Consider the following 19,623-nt stretch of genomic DNA (forward strand, 5'->3'; position numbering starts at 1 on the left):
AGAATTAACATTAAGCCCAATTTAGAATGTCCAAACTAAGTGTATCAACCAAGGCATAAAAGACAAGTAGAACTATTCTTACTTTGTTAATAAGCACATTCTCTTAAAATCTCTAATAGTCATGACACTGAATGCCGTTCATATCTCTATATATGTTAATACCTCAACGATGCCCGATTCTTGTCTTTGCTGGAGTTTCTTCCTCCATCTCATTGCTGCAAGTGCTAGTCTTCGTTGCTGTACATTGATTCCAGTCAAAACATCGAGTATTGAACTACTTCCCCATTCATAGTCTTCTTCCTAGACAATTAATACAACAAACTTTGGAGCTGGTCCTACAACATGTCCTCAGGGAGTCCACAATCATGTAAGAGTTAAAAGCTATACATCCAATTGTTCTAAATAGCACAAAATAAGCATCAGTTTATGAGCACAGAGGAAGGAAATGTACATTAATCTGGCTTCATAGGAGGGTCAAGTATATCTGGCTTTTATTTAAAAATCAGAAAACTGCATACATTTCTAAGAAATACAGATAACTACACCTTAGTAATTGGTAATACATGATTATTGGGCTTTATCTATTTATTCTAAGATGAACTTCACAGAAGGACATGTTCTCGGTGGAGGTATCTGTTAGCTTGATTACCTGTCCATAGAAATCAGGTCCCTAAGGGATCTTGATTAAAAACTTCAAAAATTACATGATAGATATTACTGTGATGGTCAGTTAGGGGCCAAAATATTTCAGACAATTTAATTTTTAAAAAAGATTTTATTTGTCAGAGAGAGCGCTAGCAAGAGCAGGGGAGAGGGGCCAAGGGAGAAGCAGGCTCCCGCTGAGCAAGGAGCCGATGAGGGACTTGATCCCAGGAACCTGAACTGAAAACAGATGCTTAACTGACTGAGCCACCCAGGCGTCCCCAGACAATTTAATATTTAATGGGCTGGCAGTAAAGAAAAAAGCTTACAGTGAGGAAATCCTGAAATTTTCTGTTATTCCAAAGAGGGGGGAAAAAAAAGCCCATATTAAAATTAAAACTGAGAATCTGGGTCTGTGATCTCTAGATTTTTTTGCTTTGTTAATGTGGACCTTATAAAATTGGAATAATCTAATTGGTCATATTTGGTTATTTCAATTATATGAAAAGTCAGTGTAGATACTGGAATCCATTATTAGGATAATTACTTTTAACAAAAAACTATCTTTCATATTAATTTGAATACACACCGGCACGAAGTGTCCAGCAGTCCGGCATGCTTCCAGGTAGGAGCGATGAAGCACCCATTTCCCAGCTGCCACTGAGGCTAAATACTTCTCATTTCGAAGTGGATGTCCCACCACAATGTGTGTACAATTGGGATCAAAGCACTGTTTCTCTATTACTAATCCACCTAAAGTAGAGAAAAATTGATACTTTATTAGAATTCTTAACTTTTTCCTAGGAAAGACATATCAACTCTGCATAGAAATTATTAATAAATAAAATGAACCAAAAAGCTGAAAAACCTTGACTAACAATTATTTTACTTCACATACATATATTTTTATAAAATAATACTTTTTAAAAGATTATTTATTTATTTGACAGAGAGAGTGAGTGAGCACAAGCGGTGGGAGCAGGAGGCAGAGGGAGAGGGAGAAGCAGGCTCCCCACTGAGCAAGGACCCAAGACCCTGGGATCATGACCCGAGCTGAAAGCAGGCTCTTAACTGATTCAGCCACCCAGGCGCCCCTATAAAATATTTTTTAAAGAAAATTTAAAATAGAAAAATAGTAAAACAAAACCCTATACGCTGATTCTAAAATTATCAAAATTTTGCCATCCTTATTTCAGTCTACCCCCTTTTGGGCTTACCTATTTTAAAGTAAATTCTAGACATCACGTTACTCTACCCCATCCATTCACAGTATGCAATCTCTAAAACACATGGTAATTTTCTTTATACAGCCCTAATGTCATTATCAGATCTAATATAATTAACAAAAATTCTTTGCTATTTCAATACTAAATTCTTATTCAAACTTTGCTGTTTGCACTTGGTTTGTTACAATTAAGATATAAAAAGAAACAATATAAATAGAGGCCTTATACTCCTGTTGGTGTATTTCTTTAAGTCTCAACTACTTTTGCAATTTCCAAGCACTGAATATGGGTAGCCAAGGAGATGGAAGTCAAAAAGGGGCTTATATAGACTAAAAGCAGAAGAAAATTTTTTGTGAGTGGAAATAAGGTCAGCAGCCCAACAACACAGAAGCCTGGGAGGAAAACCCACACGCTAGGGAAACAGATGAAGCAGCAGGTGGAAGCTGAACCCTCCTCTCAGATACAGCTGTACGATGCCTGACTTTGAGGAAAGAAGGCATAAACTTATGTAAAGCATGGCTTTGATTGATTGATTTTTGATTTATACTTTAGAAGTTAACTTGATTATTGATTAGTATCAAAAATTTTCTACTCAGACTCAATTCCAGCACAATCTGGCCTCATCTGCCTCTCTTCTCTGTCCTCTTCTAGACAATTCTGTGCTAGTTGATATTACTCTCGTCCAGAGTTTACAGAGATGGGACAAAATACAGGAGACAGACTCATGAAGCAGCTTCTTCCATTCTGGAAGGTAAAGCTGAACAATTTTGACTTACAATTCTAATTTATTGGGTGACCAGGGAACAGTGTTCCACACGAGTCCAGTTTCCAAGAAACATAGCTTCTCAACTGTATGACTGTATTTGACAGAAATCTTTTAAAAAAACATCTTAGTTTTCCACATTCTTAAAAGGACAGCACTAAATAACATTTAATCTTTTCTTGATGACTCAGGGCCATCATCAAAAACAGCCATTATCTAATGTTTCCTCTGTATGAAGCTGTCAGATTGAGTTCTCTTCCTATACTCTCCCTAACTCCGCAGAACTGCTTTGTCCGATACAGCAGCCACTAGCCCCTCATGGCTATCAAACACCTGAAGCACAGCCAGGCCAAAGTGAGGTGTGCTGGAACGCAACATATACCTCAGATTTCAAAAACTTAGGAAAAACAGGGTAAAATCTCATTGATACTTTATATTGATACATGTTGAATATAATATTTTGTGTATAGTTAAATAAAATATATGCTTTATTAATTTCACTTGATTTTTTTTTCCTTTTTAAAAAGTGGCTAACTACTAAGTTTAAAATTACATATGTAGCTTTTGCTATCTTTCTATTGGACAATTTCTATTGGTGCTCTACTGCTTAGAGCACCAGGTTACCTGTCTAGTATGCTGCTTCCAGAATGCTGTCAGATGGAGAGTCTGATATAATGGAGTAAGAATGTTACATAAGAGCTCCTCTCTGGGTATTACTATACCTTCAGCTTCACGAAAATGAAGTTTTTATTTTAAGTCTATAATTTCAATGATTTCATCAGTGAACAAAAGCTCAAGGCAGCACAAGAGATTCTTAAATCATCTTAATGGTTGGTTTCAATTTAAATCTTTAAATCTTTAAATTCTATGACTTTAGATTTACACCTACAAAAAATCGAAGTTCTAATGCTGAGTCAATACATACTGCCTAAAACAAGTTACCCATCTTTTACTTTATTTAAGTAGGTTTCACATCCAACATGGGGCTCAAACTCATGACCCCAAAATCAAGAACTGCATGCTCTACCACCTGAGCCAGCCAGGTGCCCCACCCATCTTTTTTCTCTGAATTTGTACATCTTACAAATGATATCGACTTTACGGACTTCCAAGGAAGGTTACATTTTTGACTTAAGTAAAATACTTGTACCTAGTTTTTCAATCAGATGACAATAATCAATACGTTCTTGAGGATTCAGAGATGACAACTGAAATATATACTGTTTTTTTAAGTCTTCATGTGTTTCCTCTATTGTTATAATCTGAAATGGAAGAGTTTTATTTTAGAAAAAATTAACATTAAAAAGGTTATCAATCAGGTACATGGTTTTTTTAAGTGACATCTTTAGTCTTTTGACTTATCAAATACAGAAATAACAGGATGCAAAGCAATGCAGTTTTCAACATTTGTGAACTCTTGATAGTGGTATCAGCAAATTTTTAATGCAGCATTAACAGCAGTATGAAAAGGTGTATCATCATACTAAGGATAAACTAACCTTTTCTCTAGGGTGTGGAGCCACTGGTGGGTTGGCTAGGGGGAAGGCAATACTGGGGGCTTGAGGTGTAGGGATCAGGTGGCTGTCTTTTACCGGTGTTTCCAGTTCTTCAGAGATCGGGTGTTTTGGGGCTTCAGTCCCACACATGTTTCCAGGATCACAGACAGCTGAGGGCAATAAAATGCTTCAGTGTGATGTTATCCAAATACAACCAAGAACAAATTCAGGCAAATATTCTCATCTGTCTTAGCCAAGATGAAATTAAACCAAATTCTGGAATGTAAAAAGCACATGCAAAAGAAACAGCCTATTTCTAGAGCTTATAAATAAATGTGATTAAATAGCTTTTTAAAAAGGCAGATGGTGTTACCTGTGGGCTTTTCCCAAATCTTTCTTTAAATACCAAGCTTTCATCAGTAAAATGTAACCCAAATTTGTACAATGAAAGCAATGTTGCACTTGGAGAAAATCTACCTAGTGCAGAGACATAATCATGTGATGTGAGAAAATGGGGGGAAAAGATGACCAAAGATGAAAGACAGGAATCATTTTGTCCTTAAGGTAAAGCCCAAGGGGAAAAAACTAGGAGAATTCAAAAAGGAACACATACAAATTCAAAGAACAAATGTAGGTACCTGCTGGGTGGAATTTAGAAGGCTTAGATGAAAAAAAGATGGGAAGAAAACAAACATTAATGATACAAATGAAACACAGGATGAGAATGAGAGGAAGAATAATAGTGAAAACTGTGTCTGGAAAAAAATGCCCAATCCTCAATTTCCAAATTGAATTAAGAACCAAAATATATTTTTCACTTTCATTGATAAGTTACCTCAATTTATAATTATTTTTCTCTTACATTTAAAGTAAAATCAGAAATATCTAGTAAGTTTTTTGTTTGCATGTGTAATTCAGAGAACCGCAATGTGCTTATCTATTTTTAAGAAGTCAACATGTACTTAATGCAAACAAATGGATAGATTTCTTCTCATTACCCCGTTCAGCAATTTCTGAATCACGTAAAGGCTCCTGGGAAGGAGAATCCTCCAATTTTTTAATGTCACCCTGAAGCTCAGAATACTGTGTGGGACAACTAGGCCACTGCAGATTGCTGGCAAGCCTTGCTCTCTCCTCCCTGGCTGTCGGGTCATCCCAAATGATCTGTTCATTCTGGGAGGGCTCTGTGTTGACATCAGGTACTGTTTGACGTGACTGCCTAAGGAATAAAAGTGACAACTTTAATAAACAGTAACTATAACAAAATCTCCACTCATAAATTCCATAGTTAGATCACAAATTTGAGGCTCACCTTTATATGCCCACCATCTAGCAAAGAGTAACCTACTTCAAAATATTGAGTAAATGCACTTCGGGACATATTTTCTTTTTAAAATATTTCTTCCAGAAACTCACAAAGTAGTTAGAAAACATCTACTTTGTCATTTATTTAAAACTTCAAAAGGGAAAGTTTACTGTCAAGAAATTGTTTTAAAATTCTAAAATGATTGCTATATTTAAAAATGGAATTTCTCTTAATTATACAGGCTTAGGGAAACATGGTAATGTTTAGAAAACTGGTTACTTTGCTTATGAGTAGTTGTATTTTTATCACTTGAAATAATAACTATAATTACACAGGAAGGGTACTATAAAAGCTGCCTTAAAAGAAGGTCCCTTTGGTTCTTAGTAACCAAACCTCTCAGAGTCTAAGATAGACCAGCCACATAGTGAACTAGAGTGAAGTGTTTTATGTCATAATTATAACAATTCCACTAGAGAGTAAATATAATTCCAACTATTTTCCTTCTATGTATATACATGTAAGTGGAATCTTAGCAAATATAATTTACCAAAGCTGATGGTAACCCCAAAGAAGATAGCCTTTTATTCTGAGTTTATTTATCTACTCTGACTAGGCACAAGATTTAGGGTCTGTGTAGTGACAACACATGATCTGAAGTACACTAAACAAAAAGCCACTGTCAGTATGCAGATATAGAATTGGCCTCATGAAATATATACGTAGCTTAAGACAGATGCACAGTTCTATCAATCAATTCAAGATACAAGTCTCCTAACACTCATCATACAACTGGGGATTCTTCTATCAGGAAAAAGGTGAAGTTATAGTACTGAACTTCAGTCATATCACACTGAGATCTATAATCACCTTTCCATGAAGATAAATTTGTAAAGAGAATGCAAAATACATGTAGTTCTAATAAGAGATAACTTTAATTTAGAATTAATATTATTTAATACTAACAGGACAGAAAAGAGAGAATTGCCCAATGAATCCATTCCAAATGAGGCAAACTGGATCTTAAAATCATTTCTTTCTCAGGGGAGGTAATATAAAATATTAATCACACTACAATTTGAAGCAGTTGCTTGGTATGGAACAAACCTTTGTCTGCTTCCCACCCCAGAGTGAGAATTCTAAAACTGCTGGGAACAAGGGAGGGAAGGAGAAAAAGCTAAAGGAAAAGCTTGCCAGTAAAAGGCCACACAACCAATATACAATATATATATATAGTGTGGGCTAAATAAAGCCCAGTAGTATAACCCTTTTTCTGGTGCTGATATTCGAATCTTCTGCTTTACTGATCGCCCCCCCCCACCCCCAAGGTGCCAAATTAGGCTTAACTCATGGAACTGAGCCAGCAAGAACCTAAATAATGACCTACCCTTCTCTCAAGTCACCAAGTCACTCCTTTCTGCCATCAGTGACAGGTACGTACCTCAGTGCCTCCAGGACTCTACTTCGCCCACTGCGGGCAGAGCGAGTGCTATCAGGGGTTGAAGAAGCACTGTTACAACCACTTCTTGAAAGGGAAGCCCTCTGCCCTTGGGGTTTCACTATTGACGTTGCAGACATTATCTCCTGCAGCTGCTTTTGAAAGTTCTCTCTCATCTCCAAGGTTTGTGTCAGAGCTTGAAAACACAAATACACCAATTAAGTCTCTCTTTTTAAGTTTCTCTTCTTCATCGAATCTCATTCACATTAACTGTTTCGTCTAGATCTAGTTGAACACAAATTTATTAACTTGACATTTACTGAATACTTACTACAGACTACAGTAATGTACTAAGACCAGGAATACTGCAGAACATAAAGGCAGTCCTTCCCAGGACCAACTGTGTGTGAAAAAAAATCAAGACGCTCTATTAAAAGACACTGCTAAGACCTGCTGATTATCCCTTTTGTAGAGCTCTCTGCCTGCTTCTGAACCTCTCCTGTGTTATGTACCACACTCTGAGGTGCATTACAGGAATTAACATATGTGATTTCCCCTTGTGGTCCTTGAAAACAGACCACAATATATTTATCTTTGGTTTCCTGGTAGATTAAATGCAGAAATAGGTACGAAATAAACATTTTTGGAATGACCTGAGTGGGTTTAACTAAATAGGCAAGACATAAGGAAAGCTCCAGGAGGGTAAGATGAGTAAGGAAAATAGAAAATATTAATCCATTAAAAGTAGGACATCTACAGATACAAAGTTATTCATTGCAGCACTCTCTGTAATAGCAAGAAATCAGAAATAACATGGAACTGGCTAAATGGCCATTCATACAATTGTGAAAGAAGATTCAAAATGAAGCACCACTAAAAAAGTCACTCAAAACAGAGTCAAAGGACACTGAGGAAGTAGGGCCTGCACAGAGTCTCCTGTTTCAATTCCCAGAACACCACGAACTGTTAACTTCCGTCAACTGTGACTTGTTAATTGCAAACTCCACCACTTCCTAGAACATATCCGTCTATTTTGGATTGAAAGAGAGATGTTATTACCTGTTAGCCAAATAATAATCTTGTATTAGTCAGTTTAAACTCTGACAGCATCAGGGGCACCTGGGTGGCTCAGTTGATTAAGCATCTGCCTTTGGCTTAGGTCATGATCCCCAGGGTCCTGGGATCAAGTCCCACATCAGGCTCCCTGCTGGGGAGTGGGGAGCCTGCTTCTCCCTCTCCCTCTGCCCCTCCCCTGGCTGGTGCACCCTCTCTAATAAATAAAATGTTAAAATAAACTCTGACAGCACCAATCATGTTTCTTTCAAAGCAAGTTATGTAACCTTGTGAGGTTTATGTCTATATAAGCCTGTACTCCCTGCTTGCAATTAGGAATTTCAGTGGACTATATCATCTGGACTGCAATCCTGAAAACCCCAAATAATCACTTTTGGTTGCTTTACTGCCTTCTTCTTGGTCAACACAATGAATATTATATAGCTGGAAAAAAAAAAAGAGAAAAGAAAAAGACCAAAGAAGCTCATGTACCAATATGAAAACACTCCAAAAGCTGAACTATTAAGCAAAAAGATAAAGAACAAAGTATAAAACAGCACATATAGTATGTTCACCCTTTATACATTTTTTTTTAAGTGCAGAAGGGGAAAACATATGTATTTATGATTATGTATGCATAAAACTCTAGGACACCTAAGAAACTAAAAACATTGGAAGGGTGGGAGAAACTCTTCATGCATCCTTCCATACTTTTAAACCGTGTGCATATGTTAAAATATACTAAAGCTTTTTGAAAGTTATTGAAAAGAACTGAACCAAAGAACAAATTTTTACAAAACCACCGATTCCACCTACATTTAACAAAATAGGGCTCTATCACACTACCTCTGTAAAATACCTAGTTCCACAGATTTCAAAAGAATGACACTTATAAATCATGAAAGCTTTGCATATTATTACTTTAATGATTGGCACGGAACTTCCATCCTCAAATACATGCTTTATAGTGACAGAGAAAACAACTTTGTTTTTCCATGCGAAGGAAGCATTCTGTATGAAAGATATATATTTATAAACAATTTTTTTTTGTAATTTAAAATATTTTACCTCCTTTAGAGTCATTCCTTCCATCTCCATTTGATGTTGCTGATTCTTTATTATTGGTGGTCATATTGTCTATATCGTTTTCTTCTACGGGCAAATGATCTGGCTATTCAGGGAGAAAAAGTTAGAATTTCTTAAACCAGGTCACTGCATAGTTTCACAGCACCTATGATTATACATTCAGCTTAAGAGGGGTAACTGTGTTATCCATATTATCTACCTCATCATCCTTTGTTGTTGAATCCGCTGACAGGAGTCGACTATTAGAGAGTCTGCCGTCTTGCACTGTACTGATATCCAAGCTCATTTTGGGATTGTAAGTATGTGGATAAAGAGATTCAGGAAGATGTTTATACTCCTGAGCACACTGCAATACAATGGCATGCTTTAAAAAAGGACTGAAAAACATCTTAGTGAATAAATTATGTTAAGTAGAATAAGAACGACCAATACATTATGTCCTAAGATGGCAAAAGTTTGCAGAATTAGTTTTGAAAAGTAGGGACACTGAAACATACCATCACACAAATGACAAAATTGTTCTAATGCCATATACACTGAAGAGTAAGATCTAATTCATTCCTATGCTTTTGCCAAGCTATCATCCATACTTCTGGAACACCCAGAAAGAAAAGAAACAGTTCTAAACTGCATTGGCATGCTAAATTAATCCCTCAATTACTATGACATTATCTTTCACATCATTTTTAGTTAGTGAAAAGAATCAGAAAAATTGGAAAGAGTACCCATTAAAGACTTGTTAAGTATTTAGGGACTGATCCCTAAAGTTTTTAAAGCCAAAGAAATGAAATGTACACTGTTAACTAAGGTTATTAAACTTGTTTACGTACATGGAAACTGGTTTGTGTCTTGAAACAATGTTTATACACATTCTCATTTAATAGAAAGGGAAGGAAAAAAAGAATTGCTTACTTCTAAAAGCCAGTGCTCTGAAACGATGTGTACTCCCCTTTCTTTGACAGACTTGTACTCCCGGTTAGTGTCATTCGGTCGGCCTTGATAAATGAAATGAGTCACTGTTTCATCAAAACTCCATCTGAAACAACCAAATTTTAAAAACAAACGAGAAATATCAGAGTTTAAGATGATCATTACTCTATGAACAGAATATATTCACCTTCACAAAACTTTCACAATCTAGAGTAAACATGGACATTAAATGACAGGCTCCATTTGGGGGGCGTCAAACTTTACATATATATCTATAAGTATATAAGTTCAGAAAGAGATCTGGAGGGTAATCTTTAAAAATATCACTTGTTTTATACTTTCTTGAGTCGTTTAAATTTTCTTTTTATACAATGACTATCACTTTATAGTAACAATAAAGGCATTTTCAAATCAATAAAATAGGCAAAGCATCCAATCTGTCCTCCAGTTACCGGCAGTTCGTATTGTGTATTTGCTTTATGCACTCTGGGAAACAGACTGAGGGCTTCAGAGGGGAGGGGGGTCGGGGAATAGGATAGACTGGTGATGGGTAGAAAGGAGGGCACGTATTGCATGGTGCACTGGGTGTTATACGCAACTAATGAATCATGGAACTTTACATCAAAAACCAGGGATGTACTGTATGGTGACTAACGTAATATAATAAAAAAATATTATTATTAAAAAAAAAAACAAACTATGTACTTTACACATCTCACCCATTTCTCTCAACAATCCTAACACACTGATATTACTATACCCACTTTACAGATAAGGAAACTGAAGGTTAAGTAACATATTTAAGGATAATCAGTAAGTGGTAGAGACAGTTTTGACTTCAAAACCCATACTCTTAACTATTACATTACCTACAATCTCCTAATTTTCCCCATGTAATAGTTTCCTGACCTAGGAAAATAATCTAAAAATTGTAAAATATATACTATCCTTCTTAAAATCAAGTAAACACCAAAGAGAAAGTAAAAATTACATTTCTGAATATAATAACCAAGATAAACAGAGGTTTCTCATTATGGACACTTAACATACTTTCCATTTCCTAAATAAGAAATACCTGAACTTTTTAATAGCCAGGTTAAACAAATTAAGAAGGCATTATTTGCTTCTAAATTATATTATAAACATCTCTATTTCCTACTCTATTGTCTGTGTTTCCTTAGAAATAACAGTAAAGAACACCTTGCCTAATTTAGTTGTTAGGTCTAATAGTTGTTTCCACTTCTGATGTTAGGGAAAACAATAGAAACTTAAATAAATTATGAAGATAATTTAAAAAATAAGAGGAACATTTCTGCCCGATTCATCTTGCTTCATGTCTCACTGTGATGATATGGAAACTGTGTTTCAGTCTTCAGAGCTAATGACAGATTGTCAATGGTCATAAATGGTTTATATCAGGAATTAGCAAATTTTGTTCTTACAAGGCCAGATGATAAATATTTTAGGTTTTGCAGGGTAAAAAGTTGTTATAGTTGTAACTGTAAAAAGTTACGATTACTCAATGCTTGCCTCATATGAAAGCAGCCATAGATAATATGTAAACTAACAGGCCTGGCTGTGTTCCAGTAAAACCTCACTTACAAAAACAGATGGCTGACCCTCTGATCTAGACCAGTGCTTTCAGCAAAATTGTTACTTCACACGCTATTTTGTTAATTTGTGGGAGTGATTTTGGTTGTTACAATAATGTGTTTAAGGTCAAGGAATGCTAGAAATTCTGAGGAACAGTTATACATATAGTTATCCCTTATCTTGCATGATCTTCTAATGTCCTGACACAAATTCAGAGGTTAAAAAAAATTTGTTTATAATTAGATGAGTCTGAGGCCTGTTTTACTTATAAACTAAGTGGGTTTTTTTTTTTTCAGTTTAAATATACACTAATATATCCAACATTCAACTACTAAGCAACTGATGGAAGACTATACTTTGCTTAATTTATAACTCTGCCAAATTGTGAACAACTCTTGGTAAAGTGCTCTTACCGACAGAAATGCTGCTCATGGTATCTTAAGTCTCTGTATCTGTTTTAGCCTTGTGGCTGCAGCATTTTAAGTGATTTTACATATGTATGTAAACATATGAATACTCTGTTTCCTTCCATTGTCATCAGGCACAGGCATTTATGTACTAAACATATATTCTATGATTATGTGCCTTCTGATGACTTTCATTTTTTAAAATTATAAAAGTAGTTAAGTTATGGGCTGCCTAGGTGGCTCAGTTGGTAAGTGTCAGACTCTTGATCTCAGCTCAGGCCTTGATCTCAGGGTCATGAGTTCAAGCCCTGCATTGGGCTCCACATTGGGCATGGCACCCACTTAAAAAAAAAAAGGAGTTGTATTTGTGAAATCCTTTTAGAAGAGGTAATGTTATGACCTGCTGAGGAGATCTGGCCTAGACATCTAACTGTAGGAAGTGCAGTGTCAGATGATCTCTTCAGGATGTTCAGGTTCTAGCTCATGGATGGGAACGAGTGGGACAGTTTCAGTTGAGAACAGGTTACTCTATGAACATATAAAAACTGTAACCTCTACATATTAAAGTGTTCTTCTCTCAACTATCAGCAGTCTGAGAAATCCCTTTCAGGAACAGATTTTTTTAAAAAAAAGATTTATTTATTTAGAGAGTAAGCATGTGCACAAGGTGGAGGTGGAGGGACAGAGGGAGAGGGAGACAAAGTCTTAAGCAGACTCCCTGCTGAGTGCAGAGCCCGATGTAGGGCTCAATCTCATGACACTGAGATCACAGCGAAAACCAAGAGATGGATGTTTAACTGTACCACCCGGTGCCCCCCAAGGAATAGATTTAAGCAAACTTTTTTTTTCTTTTTTTTTAAGATTTTATTTATTTATTTGACAGAGACAGCCAGCGAGAGAGGGAACACAAGCAGGGGGAGTGGGAGAGGAAGAAGCAGGCTCATAGCAGAGGAGCCCGATGTGGGGCTTGATCCCACAACGCCGGGATCACGCCCTGAGCCGAAGGCAGACGCTTAACCGCTGTGCCACTCAGGCACCCCAGATTTAAGCAAACTTTTAATCAGCTAAATCTTACTTAGGAATTTCAGCAACAGATTCTATTTTTCACATTGAGAGGACTGGCGTTTTAAGTCTTATTAAAATTCAAGTTCTATAGGTTCCTTTTATGTCTTATACCAAGTCCACATGCAAAGAGAATATACAATAAAGCATTCAATTTTGACAAATATATACACCCTCACAGGACTCTTGTGAGAATGAAATGAGATAAAGCATGGGTCATACTAAGAGTTCAGCAACTGGTAAAAGGTAATATGAATATAATAATATGTAATCATATAGTAGATATTATATAATAATATACAGAACAGGTAATACAAATATTAGTTCTAACAAGTAAGAAAGCTTTTCTTTTCTACAACACATTAAACACATTAAGATGCTTATAACTACCTCAGATACATTTTATTTTTATTCTCCTGATCTTATTTATCAAATAGAAAGCTAACCAAAATAACACTTCCCAAAGGGGAAGATAAAGCCACACCTATTTCTCAAACTGTCTGTTACTTATAGAACCAATCATTATGCTATCTACAAACGGCTGAATACAAGTCATCAAGAAAGCTAGCACCGCAGACAGTGGAGTACGATGGACTCAGGACTGGCTGGCATGGGTAACGCTCTCTCAATCCCTGGCACACATGCCACCTATGCTAGAGGCCTATCTCTAGCTTGGCTGTCAGCTGGAGGGCAGATCTGATAATCTATGTCTCCAAAATAGTGAAAATGAATAGAAATTAAACCATTCTACAAACGACCATTGGATTCCAGCAGGGCTGCAGTACTGCTCACAGAAGAGCTCTACTCTGAAACTCACTAAGGTACAAATACGTTTACCCTCACACCTCATATCTCATATGAGTGAATGTCCTATGAATCTTTTATTAAATGTATTAGGCAAGGATTCTTCTAGACTGTACTCATAATTCATGGAACCCAAGTTTCCTAGCAAAATAGGTTTTCAAATATTGGTTGCACATACCCTAAAAAATACACATATCAACGTGAACTGATAATGGAAGACGGTATTTTTCAAGGATGTAGTAAATGAAAAATCAACTGGAGATACTGCAGACAATACGACATGCTAAAAGGCAAAACACATGTTCCTTTGTGGATGCTCACAATAGCTTTAGCTTTTCTTATATATTTAGACAATATCAGTACCAAAACAGAAAGATGTGTCAACTACCTGTAATCTGCTCCTAGAGAGGCTGCAATTCCATTCAGTTCACCCTGCTTCTTACTGAGTTTCTTACTCACACATACCACTACCTTGTCAAGTGGCTTTGGGGCTTCTTCCTGTCCATGGAAAAGAAAAGAAACAGATCAACTATTATTGTTTGAAATATTTTATCTACGACTTGCTTTTAGTAAGAGATCTAATTCTACCTTCTCCGATTGGGCATCCTTCAGCTGAGGGCTGGCAGACAGAGCAACAGCATTTCGAGAGCTATTTGCCAAAGCAAGTTTCAAGTTTCTGACAATGACTTCTGAAAGCGGCGTACTCAGTTTTCTTTTCTGCTGGCTAGGACCTCCTGGAGTTTCCAAGGCTGCAAGCGCATCCTATATGTGTGTCAGGGGAGAGAAAGGGGGAGAAAGAAAAGTAGGAGGAAGAGGAGAAAAGGACAGAAGGAAAGAAGAGGGGACAGAAGGGAAAAGGGAGATAAACAGTACAGGGAAAGAGAAAAAGGAAAGGTGAAGACAGAAGAGAGATAAACCTCAAAATTAACTGGATTACAGCTTTAGTCTCTTCCAGTTTTCCTCCAAACAAAAGAATGAAATATTATCTGCATCTGAACATAATAAAGAAAAAAAATTTCATACTGTCCAGCCAATGGGTTTGAAGAGACTAATAACATGCTCAGCTGTGCTCACCGTATTGGGCTGAATCTTAGGGTAGGAGGTGCAGTTAAAATTAAGGACATCAAAAAGCAAAATGAACAAACAATAAACACAGAAGGAAACAAGCAAGGATGGATACAAGCAAGATCTGAACTGTAAGGTTAATAAGTCGACTGAGCTGAGAATTGCGAAAAATCCTCAAAAGGACAAAATATATTCCTGTTCCCAAGCCACCCACAGTTCCCTCATGAGAAGGGGCCACTGTTATTCACGCCACTGCTGCTCACTCTCTTTTCCATCTGTATAGTATTCCATGCGCACAGCTGACTGTATTCACCACTGCTCAACTGAGGAGTATTTAGATTAACAACCTTTTGCCAGTAAGATCCAACAAACACACACCATTTTTACATGTAAGAGTAAAGGGAAACATTTAAGCAAAATTTATGTAACAACGTTGACATTCTCGCGAGCAAAGCATTAGAGTGTTTCCCAACATGTTTGACAGCACAGTGGGTAATCGGATTTTTCTTTTTTGCCCATCTGATAGGTTAAAAATTTAACTGTATGCTTTAATTTTCAACCCTGTGATGCTAAATGAGATTAAACATCTTTATGCATGTATAATATTTCTATTCAATTTTTTTGTGACGGCTATCTCTTCCTAAGTTCTGTCCATTTTCCCCATTGGTTGGACCTTATTTTTTAAAAAAAGATTTTATTTATTTAGAGAGAGAGCGAGCATGCAGGGGGAGAGGGAGAATCTCAAGCTGACTCTGAACTGAGCACGAGCCAGACACAGGGCTTGATCCTACCACCTTGAGCTCATGACTGAGCTGAAATCCAGAGTCAGACACTTAATGGACTAAGCCATCCAGGCGCCGCCCCCGCTTTGCCTTTTTTTACTCACTTGCCTGAATATATTTGTATGAGTTTATATGTATACATACCCATTGAGATATACACACATTTGTTCCCAATCTGTTGTCAAATTTTTGCCATGGAGAATTTTTAAATACCTTTATTGCGTATTTATAAAATCTGCAATTGAATGTGGAGAATTTTTTAATGCTATCAGATTCATATGAATCTTTTATTTCCTTTGAGGTATATAACTATAACATATATAGTTAGAAAGGCCTTCCTAATGCTGGGATTATTGAAAAACTAACTCTTTCATGACCTGTTCTATAATTTTTACGCCTTCTTTTCTTGTATTTAAATATCTAATCCTCCGAAATGTATTCTGATGTAAGGTGTGAGTTTTCATTGCAACTGTTTTCTTAGATGGTTGCCCACAGTTGCCTGATTTGAATGCCACCTTTATCATATAACACATTCTCCTATCTATGGGGGTGTAATCTTGTGTATTAATAGGAGTACTCATGTGATGACACACTGCTTCAACTACTGCAACTTCACACAACGCTTGAATAACTCGTAGGGCTAGTGCCTACCCTCAATTATTCTTTTCAGATTTTTAAAAAGATTTTATGTATTTATTTGAGCGAGCGAGGGAGAGAGAGAGAGAGAGAGAGCTGGGGGAGAGGAAGAAGCAGACTCCCTGCTGAGCTGGAAGCCTGATGTGGGAGATCGATCCCAGGACCCTGGGGTCATGACCAGAGCTGATGGCAGATGCTTATTAACCCACTGAGCCACCCAGGGACCCCTACACTTATTTTTTCTATCTTGAAAGCAAAACAACCTTCTTCTGACTCTACTGTGCTCTACAGCAACCACCCCATTTCTTGGTTCATCCTTACAGGTAAGATTCCTCAAATGCACTGTTTATTTCAATGTCTATAAACTTCTCTCATTCCCATATGAATCTATACTGGCTTCCACTTCCACCATGTCATGGAAACCCTTTCTGTTAAGATCACCAGTGACCTCCATAATGCTAAATCCAGTGGTCAATTTTCTGTTCTCGCCTTTCTTGACTTTCAGCAGCATCTGACACAGTTAATTATTCTTCCTCAAATATTTTCTTATGTGGCCTCTAAGACAATCTCTAGGCTTTCTCTTCCCTCACTGGTGGCTCCTTCTGTCTCCCATGCTGGTTCCTCCTCTAAATGTGAACCCCTCAGAGTGTTCCTTGGACATTTTTCTTCTCTTGCTCTCTTGGCATCTATTCTCATATGGCTTTAAATATTACCTACGAACTCGAATCTCCAAATTTCTTTCTCTAGCCCAGATCATTACCCAAACTTCAAGCTATGTAGGTAACTGCCTATTTGACAACAGTACTTGGATATCTAACAGGCATCTCAAATTTTTTTTTTTTTTAAAGATTTTATTTATTTATTTAACAGAGAGACAGCCAGTGAGAGAGGGAACACAGCAGGGGGAGTGGGAGAGGAAGAAGCAGGCTCATAGCGGAGGAGCCCGACGTGGGACTCGATCCCGGTGCGCCGGGATCACGCCCTGAGCCGAAGGCAGACGCTTTAACGACTGCGCTACCCAGGCGCCCCGGCATCTCAAATTTTATGTGTCAAAAATACAAATTCTTGATCTGAGGCCCTGATCCCAACCTGTTCCATTCAACTCAGTTGACTGGCAGCTCCATTCTTCTAATCTCTCAGACCAAAAATTTGGAGAAGAATTCAAATTCCAAACATTTAAATACCTGCCATGTACTAGGGAAAACTGATGGAGAACAATCATTACCTAGACATACCCTTATAAAATTATTACACTTTAAAGATAAGAGAAAACTCCACATGGCCTTCAGGCAAAAAAGATGAAATAACTTACAAAAACAACATAGATTGGCATCAGAATTTTCAAAAACAATATATACAAAGAAAGGCAGCAGTGGAGTAGCATTTTCAGGAAACTCAAGAAAAAAAAAATGCAAACCAAGAACAGTACATCCAAACAATCTGTTGAACAATCAAGGCTTTGGTAAAGGTTTTGAATGTGCAGAACTCAAGAAATATTGTGCATGTGTCCTTCCTGAGTATTCTAGAGGACCATCCTACCAACACGACAGGGAAACTTCACAAAGGACTGATAGTGAGCATTTCATATATTTGATTGTAGAGTTAAGACTGAACAAGAATGAGGTCCATGGGTTAAAAAATATATATAAATAATTTATTATCTGACAAAGTAGATAAATTTAATGAAAAACAGTGGAAGAGAGAAAATGGAGAAACAGAATAAGATCACTGACTGCAACAGAAGCAATAAGTAGGGGTCAAAACATATAATTTACAACTGACAAAAGGTTAAGTAAGAAGGGGGTTTAAGGGCACCGTAAGAATAAAACTAACAAACCCTTTCCTAAATAAGAAAAGGAAAAACAAAAACAGAGGACACGATACTTGAAGAAACATGTAACATACACACATACATAACATAAATTACAATATATGACAGAACTGAGACCAAATATAAATCATATTAAATGTGAATGGGCTTAAGTCACCTGGTTGAAAGAAAAAGATTTTTATTTTTATTTTTATTTATTTATTTATTTATTTATTTATTTTAAAGATTTTATTTATTTATTTGACAGAGATAGAGACAGCCAGTGAGAGAGGGAACACAAGCAGGGGGAGAGGGAGAGGAAGAAGCAGGCTCATAGCGGAGGAGCCTGATGTGGGGCTCGATCCCATAACGCCGGGATCACGCCCTGAGCCGAAGGCAGACGCTTAACCACTGTGCCACCCAGGCGCCCCAGAAAAAGATTTTTAAAATGGCTCAGAAAGCAAAACTCAATTCTATGCTCAATTCTACCTGTAAAATACAGCAATCCCCAAAGGCTAAAATGAAGGAATGCACAGGATTATAAGGCAAATGAAAATCAAAAGATAGTACGGATTGAAATCCTGATACCAAAGTAGACTTCAAGCCAAAAAGTATTAAATGAAAAAAAGAACACATTCCAAGTCACATTAATAGCTATGAATATCTATGCGCTAATTAAATAGCCATCACCCATCTAAAACAAAACCACATGAGACGCAAGAAACAGAAACACACCACATTAGGATACTTGAAAATAACTCTTAGTATGAGTTGAGTTAAATGAACAAAAAATGGGAAAGGATATAAAAGATTTAAACAACATAATCAGTAAGTCAGATCGTCTGTGTGTATGTGTGTTTGTGTGTGTGTGTAGAAAAGACTATCCATGTTGGAGAATATATCTTCTCATAAAATGTTCTCAAAAATCAAGAAATGTTCTCAAAAATTGATCATATATCAGGGCATAAAGATCAGTAAGTACTATGAAGTAGAAATATTACAAACGACAGTTTGATCACAATGTAATAAAATAAGAAATTAAAAACAAAACAAAGTCCATCTGGAAAGTGATGAAAACTCTTATCTTTTTTTTTTTAAGATTTTATTTATTTATTTGACAGAGAGAGAGACAGCCAGCGAGAGAGGGAACACAAGCAGGGGGAGTGGGAGAGGAAGAAACAGGCTCCCAGCGGATGAGCCTGATGCGGGGCTCAATCCCAGAATCCCAGGATCACGCCCTGAGCCGAAGGCAGACGCTTAACGACTGAGCCACCCAGGCGCCCCGAAAACTCTATTTCTGAATAAAGGGTATTTGAGTATTCCTTCTAGTATTTTTATTTTGCAACTTTTTGTAAGTCAGAATTATTTCCAAGTGAAAAGTAAAACAACAATAACGACAACAACAACAACAAACAAAACCAACTTAAAATTCCTTGTTGGCAAGGATGGGGGACGCTGGGTGCTCAACACATTACTAGTAGGAGTATAAACTGGTACAACCACAATATGACCCAGCAATTTCACTTT

The 19,623-nt window shown here is 36.9% G+C and overlaps 1 protein-coding gene across 3 annotated transcripts in view; it reads right to left on the bottom strand.

The window, feature by feature from the left end:
- The window catches only part of TOPBP1 (DNA topoisomerase II binding protein 1), a 67,894-nt gene that overhangs the window by 11,117 nt on the left and 37,154 nt on the right, over positions 1-19,623 (bottom strand). For 2 of the 3 annotated variants that reach the window (XM_045791785.2, XM_045791788.2), the window contains 11 exons: positions 14,392-14,565; positions 14,192-14,301; positions 9,920-10,043; positions 9,207-9,353; positions 8,990-9,092; positions 6,872-7,064; positions 5,126-5,346; positions 4,131-4,297; positions 3,782-3,893; positions 1,232-1,395; positions 163-300 (listed from right to left, as the gene is read on the bottom strand). In XM_045791785.2, coding sequence (XP_045647741.1) covers positions 163-300; positions 1,232-1,395; positions 3,782-3,893; positions 4,131-4,297; positions 5,126-5,346; positions 6,872-7,064; positions 8,990-9,092; positions 9,207-9,353; positions 9,920-10,043; positions 14,192-14,301; positions 14,392-14,565 — 1,653 coding nt within the window. The remainder of the gene's footprint in view (positions 1-162; positions 301-1,231; positions 1,396-3,781; positions 3,894-4,130; positions 4,298-5,125; positions 5,347-6,871; positions 7,065-8,989; positions 9,093-9,206; positions 9,354-9,919; positions 10,044-14,191; positions 14,302-14,391; positions 14,566-19,623) is intronic. The other variant, XM_045791787.2, reaches the window with a different exon arrangement.

The sequence above is a fragment of the Ursus americanus genome, chromosome 20 (assembly GCF_024610735.1).
Source record: "Ursus americanus isolate L20-20 chromosome 20, mUrsAme1.1.p, whole genome shotgun sequence".
NCBI classification, from domain to species: domain Eukaryota; kingdom Metazoa; phylum Chordata; class Mammalia; order Carnivora; family Ursidae; genus Ursus; species Ursus americanus.